The following is a 19,193-nucleotide window of genomic DNA, read 5'->3' on the forward strand; positions in this document are numbered from 1 at the left end:
TGCCTGGCATTGGTGTGACCTGGAAACAGAGCTGGGCAAACAGCTGGTTTGGGACCTCAGTGGCCAAATGGAGGAAACAAATAATTTTGGACTGAATAACATGTTGACCTGAATTGAAAAGCTCCATTTACTGCTTTGCTTTGTGTTCCCCCTGCTCCCTTTCAATGTAGGGAAGAGTAAAAAAATGTGGTGTTGTTCTTTTTTAAACAACCCCCAAAAATGTTCACTTTTAAAAAAATATCAAAATAGCTGATTTTAACTGACAAAACCCAAAGGTCATTTTCTTCCAGCTGGAAAACAAATTGAAGAATTCTACACAAACAAGTTCAGTTTATAAAAACTTGTTTTCTTTTCCTGATGAATCAAATATTCAGCCAAGTGCTTTTGCTGGGAAAGAAGCTGGGATTATGTCTGGGGAACAAGAGGAAAAGCCACTATAGTGGCATCTCACTTGCCCAGGGCAGGAAATTCAGAGGGCAAAACCCCATGCTTGGTGAAGTTTAATATATAGCTCCTCCTTGTGGCAAAATCTCTGACCTGGAGGGTGAACCTCAGCCAACTCTTCATAGTCTGTCATATCTTTTAAATAACGGTTTTGGGTTTTTTGTTTGTTTGTTTGTTTGTTTGAAAAGTGTTCATACATTTTCCTCTCTCACCATCAGATAACTGAATGTGATTTATCTCCTAAATACTTATGTTCATGTGACAGGACAAGCCATAGCAAAAAGCAAGCCCGAATCCTTTGATCTGACTGGTGGTGGTGAGGGTTCCTTTGGGATCAGAAATAGGGTTCCTTTGGGATCAGAAGTATGCTGGGATAAAGGAAGCCTGCTCTGGTGGCTTGATTCAAGCAGGCATGACTTTCTCCTCTCCCCTGCAAAGCTTTACTTGATGACTACTTCTTTTCTTCTAGTACCTGTCCCAGCTCAAAGGATTTTTGTCCCCAGTGTGATGAGAACCAACTTTGATGCAACGCGGTCCGCAGAGTTTATGCAGAGCCTTGCTTTTCAATTCTTGCTGCTTCAGAAAAAGCAGCTAATATGGGAGACTAGAACTCAGTATAGGAATCTGACAGTCTCAGAGCTGGAACCTGGTGCCTTATATACAGTTGAAATCAGGACAGATGTGTGTAGGGAGGGAAACAGACCAGTATACCAGAAAGTAAAGACTGGTAACTTGATTCAGAAACAATTTTAAACTGAATCCTTAGCCAGATGATAGAGTTCTCGAAGTCTTTAGTGAAGATGATCCTGTATTCATATAAAGCATTGAAACGTTAGATCTTGGTATGGTCGGAGTGGTGATCTGTTAGCAGCTGGAAGGGAGTGTGAAGATGGTTGGCTGGACATGGTCACGGTATGGGGTCATGGCAGTCAGCTTGCCTGGCTAGCCGCTAAAAGGATGCTAGGGGTATGAATCATGTTTTGAGAAGCCCTTTCTCTCCTGCTCGTGATCACCTTCAGTGTCTGTAGTAACAATGCCAAAAACAGTGATAGTGAGAAATGACCTAAAAATTTTGAGACTCCCTTAATGTGATTCAGCAGCTACAACTTCAGGGAGGAGGCGTACACCCCGTTGGGATTCATGTCATCTCACAACAGCTGCCTAAAACACAGATGTCTAATAGCAGACAGCGGTCTTGCCTTCCTCTGAGGTTGGAGGGAAGACATTGTTGCTGGAATGATTTGCCCTCTGGAGGGACTGGTGTTGCCCCGTTGCCTGTAGAGGGAGCTGGCACAGCCAGCTGAATCTAGGAGAGCAATTCAGGTGCCTGAACGTAGCCATAGAGCAACATTTCAGATGCCCCAGATCATCCAAGACAGAACTGGCAGATTTAAGACCTACAGGAGGTCTGTGCCCTTCTTGAGAGGCATCCAGGAGCCGGAGAGGGCAGACTAAGGTGCTGGATGCCTGTGTTTAGGCATTTGGGTTTTGGGCTATATTTCAGAGGGCTGGCCTTCTGCTGTTATGAGCTGATACATATCCCGTGTGGCCAGGCATGCCAGTGACGGTCGCAGACTTGTCCATGGACTACAGGCCATGGAACATGTATTTAAATTGTCTTTTTCTTACTTTGCAGCTGTCCAGAAACTTAGCGGCACAGTACGGATAACAAATGTGAAATACTCTCCGGGCTTTAGCAATACCAGCAGTGAGGAATACCAAACCTTTGCACTACTCTTTGTTGATGAAGTAAGTGGCTAAGAAGGACGTGACCTGTTACCGGCCTCAGTGAAACCACATGTACGATCTTTTTCCCATGAAGGCTGTATGCCACGTGTGCGTCCCTTGGCACACCTGTAAGGTCTGAGTCCCCCTGACTGTCTGAGACTGCAGGATGAGCATGCAGCCGTATTTTAGAGTGAGATCGGGATTTGGGGATTCTCTTCTGCCTCCGTTTCCTCTGCTTCTCATCCCTGCTTATACTGGCTTATTGATTTCCTCCAGGGATCTGGTGAAAAGTTGATGGATATCCGCAAAGTGCTCTGATATCCTTGCCCTGCACAGCGGTATATTAATGAGCTGTATGATTGTTATTACCCTTCATCATAGTACCTTAAGGCTGACATTTCTTATGATCGTCTTGGTTTTGTAGCCCCGTATCTGGAAAGGGAGTGGTTTCTTGGTAAGTCACCTCTGCCCTCACTTCTAATTAGAGCACAGGATATCAAAGCACACCGCCGTATCAGCCATGCTTTTAATGCTCTCATAATTCTCAGGCATTGCCTTTGATAGTATTACTCTCCTAATTTCTGAGTGAATTTATCAGAAGTTTGTTCCTGCTGGTGTTTACTCAAACACACCTGTGCTTGGAAAAACAGTAGTTATGCTGGGCTGCTTTATTGCCTTCCCTATCTCCCCTTAACTGTCTGTGCTTTTAGAGGCCTTGATAACTGTGATGATAAATCCATCTCTGACAATCATATGAATTTTCAAATCCTGCAGGAGCCTCCCCAAATTCTCATTGCGTAAAAAGTTACAACCTGCCACTGAATTACGGGCAGTTGGATGAGGGGAAATGGCCTCAAGTTCCACCAGGGCAGGTTTAGGTTGGACATTAGGAAAAATTTTTTCAATTAAAGGGTTGTCAGGCCCTGGAACGGACTGCTCAGGGAAGTGGTGGAGTCCCCATCCCTGGGGTGTTTAAAAGCCAGGCAGACGAGGTGCTTAGGGACAGGGTTTAGTGGTGGAATGGCAGTGCTAGGTTAACAGTTGGGCTTGATGATCTTGAAGGTCTTCTCCAACCTAAATAATTCTATGACTCTATTCTGTGATTCTACCGCTCTCCACAGTGGGTGCACTGACAACGGCACGTGTTCGGGCAGAGGTCAGGCCAGCGCCGAGTTAGAGATGACTGCAAGGAGGGAAAAGCGTGATCCGTTTAGCTGTGCATGATGTTTTCTTGGGTATCAAATAAGTTTCCCACTGGTTGTTACTGGTTTGCACCTTTCTGGATGTGTTAGCGGAGTGCAGCTTTCTCGGAGTTGTTTCGGCCCCAAGCTGTCACATCAGAAAAACAGTCGCAAACTGAGAGTGACGTGATTAGCAAAGTGAAAAGGGAACAATTCTCCACTGACCTCACTCTCATTCAGCATCACTCTCTGCCCAAGGCTATTTTGGAATAGCATAGTATTAAAATGGACTAAAATGAATATATTTTCTTCATGGGCTATTCAGTCAGATACCTTAATACAGAATCTCATTGATACAAGTATATTTGGAAAATTTGTAAAATGATTGCATAAAGAAACTAAAATAAGTTTTTTGTGTCAGTTTTACCCATTTCTCAAAGTTTCAGGCAGAAAATGAACACTTGTGATTATAAGGAACTAACTCCTTTTGCCAGCACACCGGTTTTGTGGCTCAGCTGGTGAGATGCCTTAGCATTGATTCCATCTGCCTCTGAGCCACTGTATATAGGCTATATTATCATGGATACTGTAGATGGCAAAATACATTGCGAGTGTTTTATTACAAAAGTTTTGTTTCTAGATGCCAAAGAAAAGGAAGTTTAGGAAACCAAAAAAATCCACATATTTTCTTTTCAGGTTATAAGGGTTATAAATTGGGTTATAAAGGGTTACACAGGTTATAAGGGTTATAAAAGGTTTATAATGTTATAAATTGATCCTTTAAAGTAAGTGAGGAAAGTTTCATAGGCTTTAAAAGCACTGTCAGGTTCCAGTTAAATAAACTTTGCCAGATATTTTTTTTTTTTTAAACCTCTTTGGAGTCACCATCTACAATTCAGAGGATTTATAAACCCTAATGTGTATAATGTACTTTAGTGTAGAGTTTCCCCAGCACTTAAGTGCCATGTGGTCAAATTGGCAGCACAGCAAATGGAAATACCGTCCTTTAAATAATATGCAGATGAAAATGAGGTAAAAACTTGATGTGACAACTTGCACTGTCATTGCCCAGGCTGGTTTCACCATCCTCTTTGCATTGCAACTGAAAACCAACATAGCTAAGGGCGAGAGAATATTTTAGTCGTCTCGGGTTTTGCTCAGCCTGTCTTTTGCAACAGCCAAGAAGAATATCATGGCAGCTAGGGCTTGTCCTCAAGAAAATGAATCAACAAAACCAAAGGTTTGTGTTGAAAATGCATTCACTGAGGTGCATTCCATTCCCGAGTGGAAAAGGTTGTTTTCAATTCAGGTGTCTTAAACTTAACTGATTGACAACAAGTGTGAAGCTAATAAATGCTGTTGCCTTATCAAGGTGACCCCCTCATTTGGAAGTGACACAGCCTTTGTTTGATGTAGCTTAAGGCACTTAAAATGATTGCAGTTAAAGCTATCTGAATGTGGAATGAGTGTTGATACAGGGATTAAGGCAGTTTCATTATTCCAGTGTAATTTCACCCCTTTTGTTAATTCAAGTTTTTCCCCAGTTTGGGACAGCCTTAAAGCTGCTGGTGATGGTGGCCAGGCCGTTGTGTGCTCTAGCACCTTCTCTCTGAAGGTGCAGACAAAGCACAGACAGGGGGAGGGTTTTTTTTTCCTCTTTGAGTAAAAAAACAGGCTTCATGCAGGGTTCGGTTCAAATTAATGTACCTTTTTCCTTACTTATTTTCAGTTTCCAGGCTGCCAGTACATTCCCTGCTCTGCTGGCCACACAGGCTCCTGTGCAGGTACTTGCAATAGCTCCAACAAGCTGCTGACATTTTGCCAGGGCCTTATGGATAGGTGGTCCCAGAAACACCACCAAACATGCCACAGCCACCCATGGGATGAGCCAGGCTGCCTGAGCCTGCCACTTTCCTTTTGCTCAAAAAACCCCATAGGCCCTTCCCATTCCATTAAGTCGGTTTTAGTGCGGCTTCCATTTATGGCTCTGAACTTGGCCTCCTGTTTTTCTTGCCTGAGCAAGGGACGGTCCCTTCCCTCGATGCTGGTGTTAATTTTGCTAATGTTCTCTCCCTTTCTTGTGGCTCTTCTGGCATACGAGTTTCTCCTGGTCTGGCATTGCTAGTGTTTCCTTTGTGTGCTACAGAAGTTGTAGATACAGTGGTGGATCCCAAGATAACTTATTTGTTTAGTAAGAAAACCTGCTTATACTCAAGGGTATTATATATTGAATATTTCCTTCTAAAAAGTTCACTCTTTCTCTTCCTTTTTTTTCTAGCCCCACTTCATCAACCATTACTTTGATAACCTAGCGTGTGAAATCCTGTAGCCTTCTGGATAAAGGGTTTTGTAGCGTCACCTAGTGGCTAAATACATATAACAAGGAATGTTCCCCTGATACTTTTCAAGCTCTGTGTCCTGCTTTGTGAGGAAAAACATGAATTAGGACAGAAACAAAACAAATAAAAACAGAAAAAAAAAATATCCCAGAGGCACTGATAAAAGAAAATCTTCAGGAGATAGATGAGAAGGGAATAGTGGTGAAACGGTTGGACTTGATGATCTTAAAGGTCTTTTCCAATTTAAATGATTCTATGATTCTATGATTCTATGATTCTATGAAATAGGGGATGGGCTAAGGGGATGTCACAGGTGTGTGTATTTAATGTCCAGAAGTTCAAACAAAAATTATGAAAGATGAAAACTTAGGGCTGACCGCCAACTTCTCAGTACTTGCTTGTGAAACAGCAGAAAGAGAGAGGAGAAGGGGCCGCAGAGCCCCCCAGTTTGGTGAAATGGCAGATTTTGGGGCTGGCAAGGACAGCCCATGGTCTGCGCAGGCTTTCGTAGGGAAGTTAGCTCTTCCCATCCTCCCAGCTCTGCCTGCATGCCCCGTGGGGCTCTGCAAGGTTTGCTGTGTGGGACTTCCAGGCGCGTGGGAGCCCTTTCCAGGCGCATGCAGGGGGTTTGCTCTGTGTAACGTTACCATGTCACCAAGCACATGCAACACACATCAGCTCTGGCGACTCAGAAGAGGGCTGCAGCATGCCTGCAAAATGTGGGGCCGTCTGCAGGGCTGGATAACACACAGTGGGCAAGTAAGAAGGGGCTGGGTAACACACAGCAAGCAGATAAGTCAGGCTTGGCACGTAGGTGCTCAAGAGCTGTGGCCACCTGGAAGAGTCCAGCACACAATGCATGTGTGGGTGCAAGAGAAAGGAGGCTGCTTCTCCCATCCGCTCCCACTGCTGGCCCTTGCCTTCCCTCTTCCCTGGGCTCTCCCTGGTCGGAGTCACTGCCGGCACCCTTGGGCATTACACCCCTGACATAAGCTCTGCCTCAAACTCATGGCTGAAATCCAGCCCTGCTGCTCCAGATATTTCCTGCAGGAGATGTGTAGAGGAAGAAGGGGTTGGAGGTGACCGCAGCGTGGCCCCTGCCTGCCCCCTTAGCTCTCTGGGAAGTTTTACTGGGGAAGGAAGTGAGCGATGCACCCTGAAGAGAGGGCCTAAAGCAGAGCAAGGTGCTGGGAAAGAGGTGCGGCTCCCCTGCGCAGGGCAGGGATGTGCCAGCTCTCACCTGGGCCAAGTGCTGCTCGCCCTTACGGTGTGCTTGCTCTGCTGCTCTGTGCCTTCCTCTCTGCTGGCATCTCCTGGGAGCCTGGTAGCCACGGGAGGGTGAAGGCAAAGAGCAAGTATGCTGAGAAATCACAAAAATGTAGGTGTTTCTGTGGCTCTTTCCATCTCTCTGTGTCCCGCATTGAAGCTAGTGGCTGCTGTGTAGAAGGAACCTGGGTGTATGGCAGGCTCGGGAGGGTTGACAGGGATGGCATGGGATTTTGTTCTTTGCGTGCTGCTGGGAGCTGCTCTCTCACTGCAGACAGTCTCCAGTTGCACTTTTGCTGGCAATTTCTAAGTGCAGTTTTAATACCGATAGCTCAGAACAGTCTCTACTACCTGCCAGATGCAAGCTGAACGTTATGGCCCGCACTTGCTGTTGCTGCACTTTTTATTTGTGTGGAAGAAAAAAAAAAAGAGCTGTTTTCTGTCCCCCCCAGGCTCCTGTGTACACCCAGGTGCCCTGCCCCACGTAGCGTGGGAGGAGAAGGAGACGTTCCCACGGGCAGCTGCTCTCCAGAGCTACCACCCAGCCTTGGAGGGTGGAAAGGGAAGAGGTCGAACATGCAGCTCCCGCCTGTTTATCTCTTTGAGAGGGGCTGGTGTTTCCATCTGAGCTGGATGGCGGAGAGGCTGAGCAGCCTGGCTGATGCAAAGCCTCACATAGCGTTTTGTTTTCCCATCCCACAGAAAGCAGACCATCCTGCTTTTCAGTGTGGTAAAGGAGGCTGTTTTGGGGGCTATGGTGAATAAGGCACAGCGTGCGTTGGAAAAGGTGGCATTTTCTTTCTTAGTCCACTATTGAATTCCAAGGTCACTGTGTACAGACCGTGAATGCTTATTTTATTGATTTCTCTAGGCTGCCCTAAGTTCAGCTGTGATTTGGTGCTGCAGTACTTTGAGGGTGACAGTTCCTGTTCAAAACAGTGCAGAGCCACCTCCTAGCCCTGCTCTTGGACTCTCAGGAGGACCGTGAGTTGGAACTGTGTGCCCCAATGACAGTCAGGATTTGCAGAAGTAATGTGGTATTCATCAGGGAAGACTTTAGGCAAACATTTCTGAAATCAGATCAGAGACTGACTTGATGGGAGGTTGAGTTGTGTGGCAATGCTGATGTCATGAAACACCTTTCTGTTTTCTTTACCCAGGTCTGGGCATTTCAAAAGAGGGAAGTTTCCACTCAGAGATAAGCATGAGAATTTTGCTTATTTGCTTGGCTCTGGTGAGAAATCACCTTGCAAAGAAAGGCTTGAGGGTGCTCTGCTCTGAGCTGTAACACACCTGAGCTAGGGGAGCCCTCCAAGGTATACATGCAGCGTGGCGTGTCGGGAGGCCTCTCCGCTTCCATTGGCAGCTCCTCCTCGTACTGGGCTGCCCCCTCTCCCTGGAGGCATTTTGAGAGGCAGAACATGGGAGCTTCCCTGCAATCCCCTCCCTCCCTTACTGTTACCAAAGGCAAATGGCAGACAAGGTATCTTAATTGCTTAATGTGTTTAATATTTATGGTTAAATATATACCATATATATTCAGCTGCTGTAGAGTGGAAACGTTATAAAGCAAAAGGTCAATTTTCTGCTGCTTCCCTCCAGCGTATGAAGCACAACTGTAATACATAATGCTTTCTTCTGGGCAGTGTGCGAAGCCTAAAGTGTAATTGCTTCTATCTGTCCATCTCCACATGCATTTTGTTTTTATTCCAGGTACGTAAATCTCTGCCACTTGCGGTTCTTCAGCAGATGGATGCGGGTCTGATTAAAGTGTTGATAATGGGTATTACTAATGGGAGCACAGTGGTAAGTTTCAATTTACTGATTGCAGAAGATGTGGATATCTACTACATCATCACCACTTTTCGTGATGCCTTTGAACACAGCTCCTATTTCACAGTTGACAAGAGCAATCTCTCCATAACTGGTAAGGATCGGCTTGTGTCCCAATAGTTCTTCAGCACTAGAAAGATGATAAAGCCTATTATTAATCTGTGCTTTTGAGGTGAAAGTATCTGTAAAGCAGATGGATGAAAAGCCATTCTGTCTCCTTTATATTGCTCCTGCCTATCCACCCGATAAGCTTTTTCAGAGAACATCAAAAAATGAAATAAGAAGCGAGGTAGTCCTAATCCAAAAGGACAAAAACAACTGGTCTTTTTGTTTATAGCTAGCATTAATTTTACAGAGAAGAAGACATGGAGATGTTAGAAACAGTGGTCACACGCTGAGGATTTTATAAGCTACCAGTGGAAACCATGTACACAGACATAATTAGCTCTGTTTAAAATAATTTTGAAACACATTACCCTCTGCTTTGCACTGATAATTTCATATATGATAGAAACTTCAAGAAACAAATAAATGAACATGTTAATTCTTCTGCACTGGGAGTATGGGTTTTCCTCACACACCTGTGGGTTGGCAGCTCAGGTGAAAGTCCACACCTTATCAAAACCAGCACAGTGGCTCATTGTACAATTTCTTTTCCTTTATATGTAATTTAAGTCATTAACAAGAATTATTAGTCTCCCGACTAACTGCTGTTGAATTCTGTTTCACAAGTCGATGTGTCATTTCTGGAAAAAAAAAATAGCAAATTCTGTATCCTTAACATGATACGTTACTCCAAAGAATATTTTTATAAGCTGTCAATTAGAATCTCATGCAAAATTACTTCAGAAGCATGTATATAGTCTGCCCTGTACATTCTCTTTGCCTGTTACCCTTACAGCTGTGAATCTGGAAAATTATGTATCCCATTAATTAGTAAGATCGCTAATGCTAAAACAGCTGGTTTGTTTCAGGGACAGGTCCCCATAGAGCAGGTGATCAGTGCTGCTTTCTGAGTCCCACCTATGGTGTTACGTCCTTATTTGCACAGTTACAATTAGACCTTGGGAAGAGAAAGGGAAGTAAAGCATATTTTTCCTTTCAAAAGTGAAAATTTTGGCCAGGTAGAAATTAAGCAAGCAACTAGACTGCAACTTGGACCAGTCACACAAACCTCCTGCTCGCTCACGCTGGGCATTTATGGACCACCTTGTCAGGAGTATAGAATGGGGGAGGCAGCTGAGGAAGCCCGTGGGGATAGATACATCCCCTTGGGCTGTTGATCAGTTTAGGAGGAGGATAGGAGTTCTGCAGCAGGGTGCCTACATTTCAGTGAGTATCTGCCTAACATCACTGGTAGCTCAGCTCCTGGAGGGTTTTGCCAGTGCCTTGCAATTAGCCCTCTAGGCCGTGCTTCTAGTGTCCCACCTCTTCTAGACGCAGCAGCTGCCTGACACACAGAGTATCACACCTAAGAAGTGTAATCCCACCATGATAGCATGATGATGTGACCGTGCTCCCGTTTCAGAACCATCACGTTTTCATTTATACACCCTCCACCTTTGCCTTTTGCTTAAATATACCCAACAGATTATGATGAGTGCAAAAGCGAAGAAGATGACTGCTCCCCAGATGCACTGTGCCATAACACACTTGGGTTTTACCAGTGCAGCTGCAATGAAGGATTTGCTGATGTGCGCCCAGAAAGACCAGGAAGAAGCTGTCAAGGCAAAAAAAAAATTTATTATCTAATGGGTAACTGAATGCTTAGTGATCTAATCTTTATTGGATCATGGTCACACTTGCCATAGGTCTTGAAATTTTGCCAGGGATGAATTTGGTTCATTGTTTTCAGCTGGATCTTAATGGGAAAATTCTTGCAGTGGACTTGTATTTCTGACTGTAATACTCTGTCATGAGAGTTTACTATATCAACATTTACTGCTGTCTTTGTAAGGTTCTTTTAACAGTTCTGTTTTCTCGCATTTATCATTAAAATTAGATAGGATTGTCAAGATTGTTAGTTATTTTCATTAGCAGTAGCAGAGGGGACAGCAGAGATAATAGAGAAGGTAACAGATATCACCAGGTACATGGTTTGATCTCTGTGTGGCAACAGGGATGAAAAGTTGGTATTACAAACTTCTTTTTTGTGTGAGTCAATTCACATAGCTTCCCTCTTCCCTTACATCATTTGTTAGCTGATGCATGATGGGTCTTCAAGCTCCTAAATTCCTTTAGGTTTCTTCAGTAGTTTATATTTGTATATTTGTTTTTGTAACCACAGTGATAAGCTACTCTGGCTGAAGTCACAAGGATTTCTCAACTGATACCAACCTTTACGCAGTTTTGTTTAACCAAGATATTTAACGTTATGATAATAAGCTTTTGGGAAATTCAGCTCTGAAAGAGCTCAGATTTTTCTTTTTCTTTCTCTTATGTTCAAATCAGCAACTTAATAATTTGGGGCATTTCCAAAAGCTGGGCAGTTCCAGAAGGATATGCATATATGTACAGATTTTATATGTTGCTTGGGAAATAGGTGCTATTTGTATGTACAACCCATTAAAGTTATTTAAGAATTTTTTGCAATGAGACACATCCTTTGTGTTTCACTGCAAACGGAGTTTATCTCGGTGCTCGCTAAGTCAGTGGTGGATGAATACTTAGGTTGTTTCTACCAGCCATGGGGTAACCCCAGAGCCTGTGCTGGATGTTGGGTGTTCGACATACATACACATTGGTCTCAGCCTGTGCTCCCCCTTTTCCCCCGCTTGCTTTCTTCCTGAGACCATTAAAGATTGCTACTAGCACATTTGTTCCGCTACCCACCGTGTCTCTCAGGACACATATGTGCAATGTGGGCCTGCTACATGAGGTTTGTCCTGCATTTCCCCCAAAATGGGTTTTCCAAAGTGCTCAGGGTCTTATCTTTTGGGTACCAGATGGTCACAGATGGGGCCAGGTTTTTTAACAAACTCTGCTCCTGTTTATACCCCACGTCCAAAAGTGTGCAGTCTCCTACAGTACTAGGCAAAAAAAAATAGGAACACTTGCTGAGCAACTTACAGCTGGGGATCTCTTGCAAGCACTGGTCTTCCACAAGCTGTATACAAGTGTTTTACATGAGCATGCTAATTATTGCTGCTGTCAGGAAATAAAGGACTTCAGCTTTACTCACAGGCACTTTAGGTACCTCTTGCGTTCTTTCTTAAAAAACCACAGCTTTGGCAGTATGTAGGGCAGGTTAAAAAAACAAAACCAGCCAGTTTCCTGCCAGTAACTGTGCGTTTCCTCCTAAGGGTTTGCTCTTACCTCATAAAATCAATTTGAATCTGAAAATTACAACAGTATCTTTCTTTTTGGCACCCTTCAGCATTTTCTATCAGCCAAGAGGCAACCCTGATGGATAAGAAACCTGTACACAACACAGTTTTACCTCCAACATCTTTGCAAGCTTCAACTCATGTTTCCTCCCCTGCTTCATTGGACTTCTCTATGGCTGAGCATGAAGCTCTGGGGAACACCACGTTCTCCAGCATGGCGCTGCCTCCTCTCACCACAGATCCCGTGTCAACTCCCAATGTTTCTCCTCAAGCATCTCCTGTCCTGCTCATTAAACCTGCCCAGGAGGCTTCCATTAAAGATGCAGTGAAAGTGTTCTGTGAAATCGAGAAGGTTGTCCTTGCTGTCCAGAAGAGATTTTTACAGCAGGAGTCTATCCCGGAAACCTCCCTGTACCTGGGGGAGCCTCGCTGCAACGTGAGCATCAGCAATGGCACTCATGTTGTGCTGCAGGCAGGCTGGAGCGACTGTGGCACTGAAGTGGAGACTGTAAGTCCCCTGAGCTGGGGAATGTGAGGAAGCCCCAGAACACATTTTTTTTTTTTTGATCTTGGGGGTGGGGGCAATGGCAGATCCTTAGCTAGGGGTACAGTCTATTGGTTGCTGAAATGCTGGCCAAATAAATTTCTTTGGAGAAAGAAAGCCTCTTCCTGTGAGTGGAAAGTTACCTTGATGTTTGGGGAGGAGGACAAACAAGAAAGAGAAGGGGAATCTTTGGGGTCAGGCAGCAAAACTCAAGGGCTTCTCCAAACTGAGAGTCCCTTCCCATGTCTCTCTGGGTTCCCTCTGCAGCTGTCAGAAGCTTCTCTTTCCTTAAAAGCAATTTCATTGTCATATTTAGAGAAATATCCCAACCGCTACCAGTAATGGGGACAAAGAGTGATGGCTATCTCTTTGGATCCCAAGCCAAATGCTATGCTCAGGCCATGACAAAGTACCAAAATTCCCTTGTGGAGCAGACTGAGGAAGAGGGGGAAGGCTGGTGGATTTTCATTGTCTCACTGTACAGCAAATAAGATACTGCAGGTTTAACCTGTTTGATTTTTTCAGCCGGGAGAATGGAGAATTCCTAAGCCCTTGAAGCTGGTGAGCCTGCAGCTCTGTTATATCCCCAGATACACTGATGCTCACAAGTTGTGCTTTCTTCTTTCTGTGTTCCAGAACATGACTAATACCATAGTGAAAACCATCCTTCGGAATGACATTTCTGCTCAGGGAGTAATCCACCATTTAAAAGTTGCCAGTCCCATTCACTGTGTGTTTCAAAACAATCTCTTGACTTCCTCTGGATACACTGCAGAGGGGTAGGTAACAACTCGCTCCGCTTTGAAATGCTGTTGTGTGGCTGAGTGCTGCTGCATCGGAAAAATCCCCCAGGACCTTAGCTGTATCCTGTGACAATACTTGCTATGCCAAGTAGTCTGCCATCCTGCCAGTCCTGTGCCCAGGTGGTCTCTGCTATGGGCTTCTCTTCTACTCCACCTAATGTGTCAATAGATCCAAGAGCCAACAAGATTAGCAATTGCCTGGCTAAAGTATAGATGAAAATAAACCTTTGGAAGCTACCGGTACAGGTTTGGGAGCCAGAATTCCTGACTCCTCTTTGCCTTCCTGGGCAATCATGTGTAGCAACAACAGTATTTTCCTGCTTTTGGAACACAACAATGAGGCCCCATCCCTGGAAGCATTCAAGACCAGATTGGACGGGGCTCTGAGCAACCTGATCTAGTTAGCGGTGTCCCTGCTCACTGCAGGGGGGTTGGGCTAGATGGCCTCTAGGGGTCCCTTCCAATCCAGAACATTCTATGATTCTATGTATCTTTTCAACCCATGTAGGCATTCAGGCTGTTGTGTGGGTGCTGAAGATGGCAATTTTTAACCCCCTCAAATCCTTATTTGATCAACTTGGAAAAAAGAGAAGATATGTAGTGCAAATACTTTTTTATGGACGGCCCCATCTTCAAGTAAGATGGAATCTAGTCCACTGTTCACAGAAAATCCAACCCACACTCACAGAAAAGGTGGCAGCACAGGCTTTGTTCTGATGGTGAATGTTCTCCCTTCATACAAGCGCACCTCCTTTCTTTTGCCTAGCACCATGCTTAAGCTACCATCATCAAATCCACTTTCTGTTTCCTCACTAGACATTGTATTTTCCTTTCTATCCCCCCAAAAAGTCTTTGTCAGGCGCCTTCTCTCTGAGCTCTATAATTTTCTCACATCCCTCATTTGCTGTTTAGATTTGTCCCTTCTTAATGTTTTGGGGTCTTCTCTTCTTCACTAATCTTTTATTCTCCTTATTTTTAACTTTATGATAGCTCATAGTCTTGTTCCTCTTCAGCTCCGCCCAAATCTCTCCCTCTGCTCTATTTGTATTGCCAAGACATTCCACCCTTTGGATTTTCCCACTTGTGTTTCCCTGTTCTCTACCTTCCCAACCAAAAACTTGATGCATTTTCACCCTTTCCTCTTGAACAGTGCCTTAACGTCCTGGACTGCAGGTAACTCTTCACTAGTTAAACACGCAAGAGGTGGAGAAGCAGACACTGATTTGTAGAAACACACAGTCAAATTTGTGGTCTTTAAAGGGTGTTAATTGTTGTTTCAGACTTTACACCATCTTTGAGGATTTGCATGGATCTGGACACTTCAGAACAGAAATGCAGTTGTTTATTGGAAACTCCCCGATACCAAAAAATTTCAGTGTCTCTGCCAGTGATGATGTACTGATTGAGGTGGGGATCCAGAGAGCAGACAGCAAGCTCAAGGTGGTCCTCACTGACTGCTGGGCGACTCCAACTAATAATTCAGTGGATCCCCTCTCATTTGCTTTTATCAGCAACAGGTACAGCAAAGCCACTTGCAAATAACCTGTGCCACACCTTAGATCTTCCAGTGGCGCTGACTACTCACACGTTGTGTTTCAAATGCCACTTATGTGTGTGTTCTTTTCATTCATATACACTGTCTCTTACCATTCTGACTGGTCACAGCTTCTTTGAACAAAGAACGTATGTGTGAAAAGGAAATGTTTTCTAAGGGTGATGTGGTAGTTGTTTGAGTTTGGTTCTCTTTCCCATAGTGTTGTAAAGGAATTGTACTTTTGACCTGAAGAAATAAGTGGGTTTGGCAGTCGGTAATGAAAAACATTGAAAAGGGCGTGCTTTATCTACTTCTCTGTGGTTCAGATATTACCGAGAGCTTATGTGAGTCTCATCAATGAAGGTATGGGTTAGTTGATTCCCACATGTTGTGACTCACAGACAGTATTAATGCAGCCTCTGATAAAATAGGAGGTTTGCCCCCGTCTGGATTCCTGATCTCACCCGACGTAATATTCCTTGGATTCATCCACCACCATAAAATACAGGACAGTCCTTTTGCTCGGTAACAAAAGCCATTCCTTCTAATACGATGTTCTTTCACTTTGTGTTTGTTGAAGCCAAGTTTAAATCCTTTCTGTCACTCTTTCCCGTCTTTTCCAACCCTCCAACCACTTCTCAAACCTCCTATTCTATCTGGATACTGTGAGAATAAAGTAGCAAATAGCCCCTTATTACCCCTGCACTGCTGGAGAGCTGCTTCATGGTGGATGTGGCTGCAGCTTTCTAAAGGACCCTTACAACCTGAGTTACATGCTATAACCACAGCGTGTCTTCTATAGCCCTAGCTGCTATGTTTGGGTTTTTTCTCTTCCTTTTCAGCTGTCCCATCCCAAATACGTACACCACACTGCTAGAGAACGGGAATTCAAGCAAAGCACAGTTTAAGATGAAAATTTTCTCCTTTGTCAACAATTCTGTGGTTTACCTACACTGCAAAATACGCATTTGTATGGAGACACCAGGAAGCACCTGCAGGACGGTAAATGTTTTGCTTCAATATGCTATTTTGCTCCAACATGCCATATGCAGTCCTGCTATGGAGTTGAAGGAGTAATGTTTCCAAACAGGGTTTAAAATAGCTCTTGAAGTTTTCCTCCACTCTGCTGAGAGCAGACAGGAGTGGGGAAGAACTACAACCAAATGGAAGCGTCTGCCTTTCTTCCCATTCCTCACCCTATAGTTAAAAGCATGGAGCTTGCACAGAAATGGGGAAATCAAAGTTGGGGAACCTGAGAACTGAACCTTTCGCCTCTGCACAGGGGTGGCCATAAGGCAATGAACAGAAGTCGCAGTGAGAGAGGCTGTTCAGAAATGTGTGAGCTCAGATAGACTTGTCAAAAAAGCGAGCACCCATATTGGCAGTGTCAGCGGGAGAGTCTAAGTAAATTGATTTGGGATGTTTTTCTGTCCTTTTTTTTTTTCCCCCCTAGAGATTTGCTTCTCCAGGTGAGAGTTTAGGTGCTAGGAAAAGAAGCTCGGTGGCATTAAGTTTCTAGGGCTGTGACTCTAATTGAGTTTATCACAGCTTTTTAAAGCAATAAACCAAGCAATAACAACTTCAGTTACTAATTGTCTGTGCTCCAAAGAATTGCTTTGTTTCTTTTTACTTCTAATTAAGTGATACACACTGCTTCATCTAAAAACGCTTTGCTACCATAGAAAAAAGAAAAAATAGGTTTTGCTGATGGCTTTTTTTCTTTATAGCAGACACACAGGAATTCTGCTCTCCCTCTGCCAACCTTCCTGGCTCTTTTTCTATTAAGGATGTTTTCGTTAGCAGTTTGGTGCTCCTCCATTGTTTAACACTTTCCTCTAGCTCTAAATAACTCAGTTTAAGCCCATTATAAAGCAAACAATCTCTTCCTAAAAGATTAAAAATGGCTAGCAGAAGATCCTCGTTTCCTTTCTCAAAGTAGAAAGCTTCCACCAGATTTAAAAAAAAAAAAAAAAAGTAGGAACAGGAAACACGGCTGACAGATGGAAAGGTGGCTTTGGTTTTCACAGCTGAATTTGGGTGTTAAAAATCAGTACTGCAGCAACCCTCAGCCTATGCCCTCCTTGGGACGAGGTGGTGCCCTCCCCGAGTGTCCCCCGCATGGCTGAGGAGGGACATGGCGGTGGGTGCAAGGCCACTGGGGATGGGCAGGACAGGGACTGTGTGTGGGCTGGTGTGGCTGCGGTAAGGAATCAAACAGGTGCTTTGCCAGGAGCTGCTGGGTTTGGTGTCAGGGCAGGCTTTAGCTGTATGGATTAGAGTTTAGGAACGCGGTGAACTAAAGGACTGGCTTTGATCTGAGTTACAGGGGGCTGTGATGGGGTAATTCTGCTAGCCCTGGGTGAGGCTTGATTGAGATGATTGACATCTGCAGCAAACAAGGCACAGCAGAGTTGATCAGTGAGGCCCTCTTCTTTCATATATTCTATATTATTCATTTCTATATTATTCATATATATCTGTGAGATACATTGCTCTTTCTCCTATGTAAAATTTACCCCCTATGAAATGTTAGTGAATTCAGTAGCTCAGATTGAGATTAAAATGTTATGTGGAGAAGACAAGTTCTAGGTACACCTACACAGGATGAGAACAGCTTTTGCGAAGAAGGGAAGGGGAGCTGCAGGGGGTGCAAAGATCAAGGAAAATTGGAGCAAGAACAGAGTATGTTTGGAAATAATGTGAGATGGCTGGGAAAGTGCCCAGGGCGTGGGATATGATCCTGTGATCTGTTTGCTATTCTGGAGAATACTGACTTGCTTCAGGGCAGATTTGCTTCAGCTCTTTGCCCCCAAAATGGAGACTTACATCTTGTATAATTTCTTCTTACCCAGTCTTTTTGTTCCTTGTTTTCTGGGTGGAAGAGAGTAAGGTGCTCTCAAGTTTAGAGTAGAAAAAAATAGACAGGCTGGGGAGCGATGTAGTAATAAATGAGTAAGAAACATAGCTTTGAGTGGGAAGAGGAGTGATGTGCCACCACCATGCATACCTTTGGTGGAACATGGCTGCTCCATGGCCACATGGAACAAAAAATCATTGACATCAGGGAGCAGCTGTATAACTGTATTCTCGAATGGATCCACCTAGCAGGGAAAGCTATTCCAGGGTAGGCCCAAGTCACAGCTATGTGGGTATTTTTCTGGGGACTGACTCAGCTAAAGACGCTGTTGCTGACAGTGGATTACAGAGGTTTTTCAGTGTAACCAGGCTGCTAATACTGGTGAAACATTCTTGCGTAGACAAGCTGGTAACCCTTGCACTTCCCTGCTTTCTTTTGCTGATTATAGTATGGTACTGCAGTTTCCCTGGTTTTATGTGCCCTTCCAGGAGAGCTACAGCATCTTTTGCGTAACCTCAACAGACTATGGCTCCCATCAGAGCCCTTTAGGTTGCAGCTTAAAACAAAAGGTGGCAAGCAAACTGAATGGTGCTACTGAGGAAGCGCGCAGAAGATGAGTGTGCTGTGTATTCTGCAAGCACTGCTCACACAAAGCTAAAGCAGCCGATCCCAAACATTTCACAGGGCAGGGCTTTCAAACTAGCAGTTCCCAGATTAGTAGTTCACATGTCACTGAAGAGTCGTGGGTTGCTTCAAAATGACATGCAGCTTGGCAGGGGCTGAAAGTTGCCACTGCTTTTGCTGCTGCTGGTTGTAGTATCTGCTGTGCCTGCCACAGGCGGTAGAAACATCCAAATAAAAATGTTTGAAAAGCCCTGGCATGTAGAAATAGTGAGAAGCTTATTCTCCTGTATGGTTTCTCTAATACAAACAGAAAGTTAATGAAAAGGAAATTATCTGTGCACAGCAGTGTTTTCCAGTGTGACTAATTACAGATTTTATACTGATGTTTCCCTACTGCCATTTCTTTTGAACTTCTATTTGGTGCTCATTTCAGTTTAACAAAGCATAACGTTAAGAAACAAAAAACCTCCATGAGTGAAAATAGCACTGGGCTTTCACATACTCGTCAGAAGGCTTTGTATTTTTAATTAGTAAGCCATATTACTTGTTGGAATTTTAATTGATTGTTGCAGAGATGCCATGCGGTTCGATCCCTGAAGACTGGCGAAACCATCACTATGTCCAGAACATCCTGGGGACCCCTATGTAAATTGGCTGGTGAGTTATGACTAGGTGCTTACGAAAAGGGGACACAGAGTAACTGTCATTTCAAGA

General features: G+C 44.2%; 1 protein-coding gene across 1 annotated transcript in view; it reads left to right on the top strand.

The window, feature by feature from the left end:
* The window catches only part of UMODL1 (uromodulin like 1), a 49,917-nt gene that overhangs the window by 27,728 nt on the left and 2,996 nt on the right, over positions 1–19,193 (top strand). Inside the window, exons 12-19 of the mRNA XM_035896505.1 lie at positions 2,081–2,193; positions 8,672–8,885; positions 10,382–10,519; positions 12,168–12,625; positions 13,298–13,440; positions 14,745–14,981; positions 15,841–16,000; positions 19,052–19,136. Coding sequence (XP_035752398.1) covers positions 2,081–2,193; positions 8,672–8,885; positions 10,382–10,519; positions 12,168–12,625; positions 13,298–13,440; positions 14,745–14,981; positions 15,841–16,000; positions 19,052–19,136 — 1,548 coding nt within the window. The remainder of the gene's footprint in view (positions 1–2,080; positions 2,194–8,671; positions 8,886–10,381; positions 10,520–12,167; positions 12,626–13,297; positions 13,441–14,744; positions 14,982–15,840; positions 16,001–19,051; positions 19,137–19,193) is intronic.

This window comes from Egretta garzetta, unplaced genomic scaffold (assembly GCF_000687185.1).
Source record: "Egretta garzetta isolate BGI_Z169 unplaced genomic scaffold, ASM68718v1 scaffold45, whole genome shotgun sequence".
Taxonomy (NCBI): Eukaryota; Metazoa; Chordata; class Aves; order Pelecaniformes; family Ardeidae; genus Egretta; species Egretta garzetta.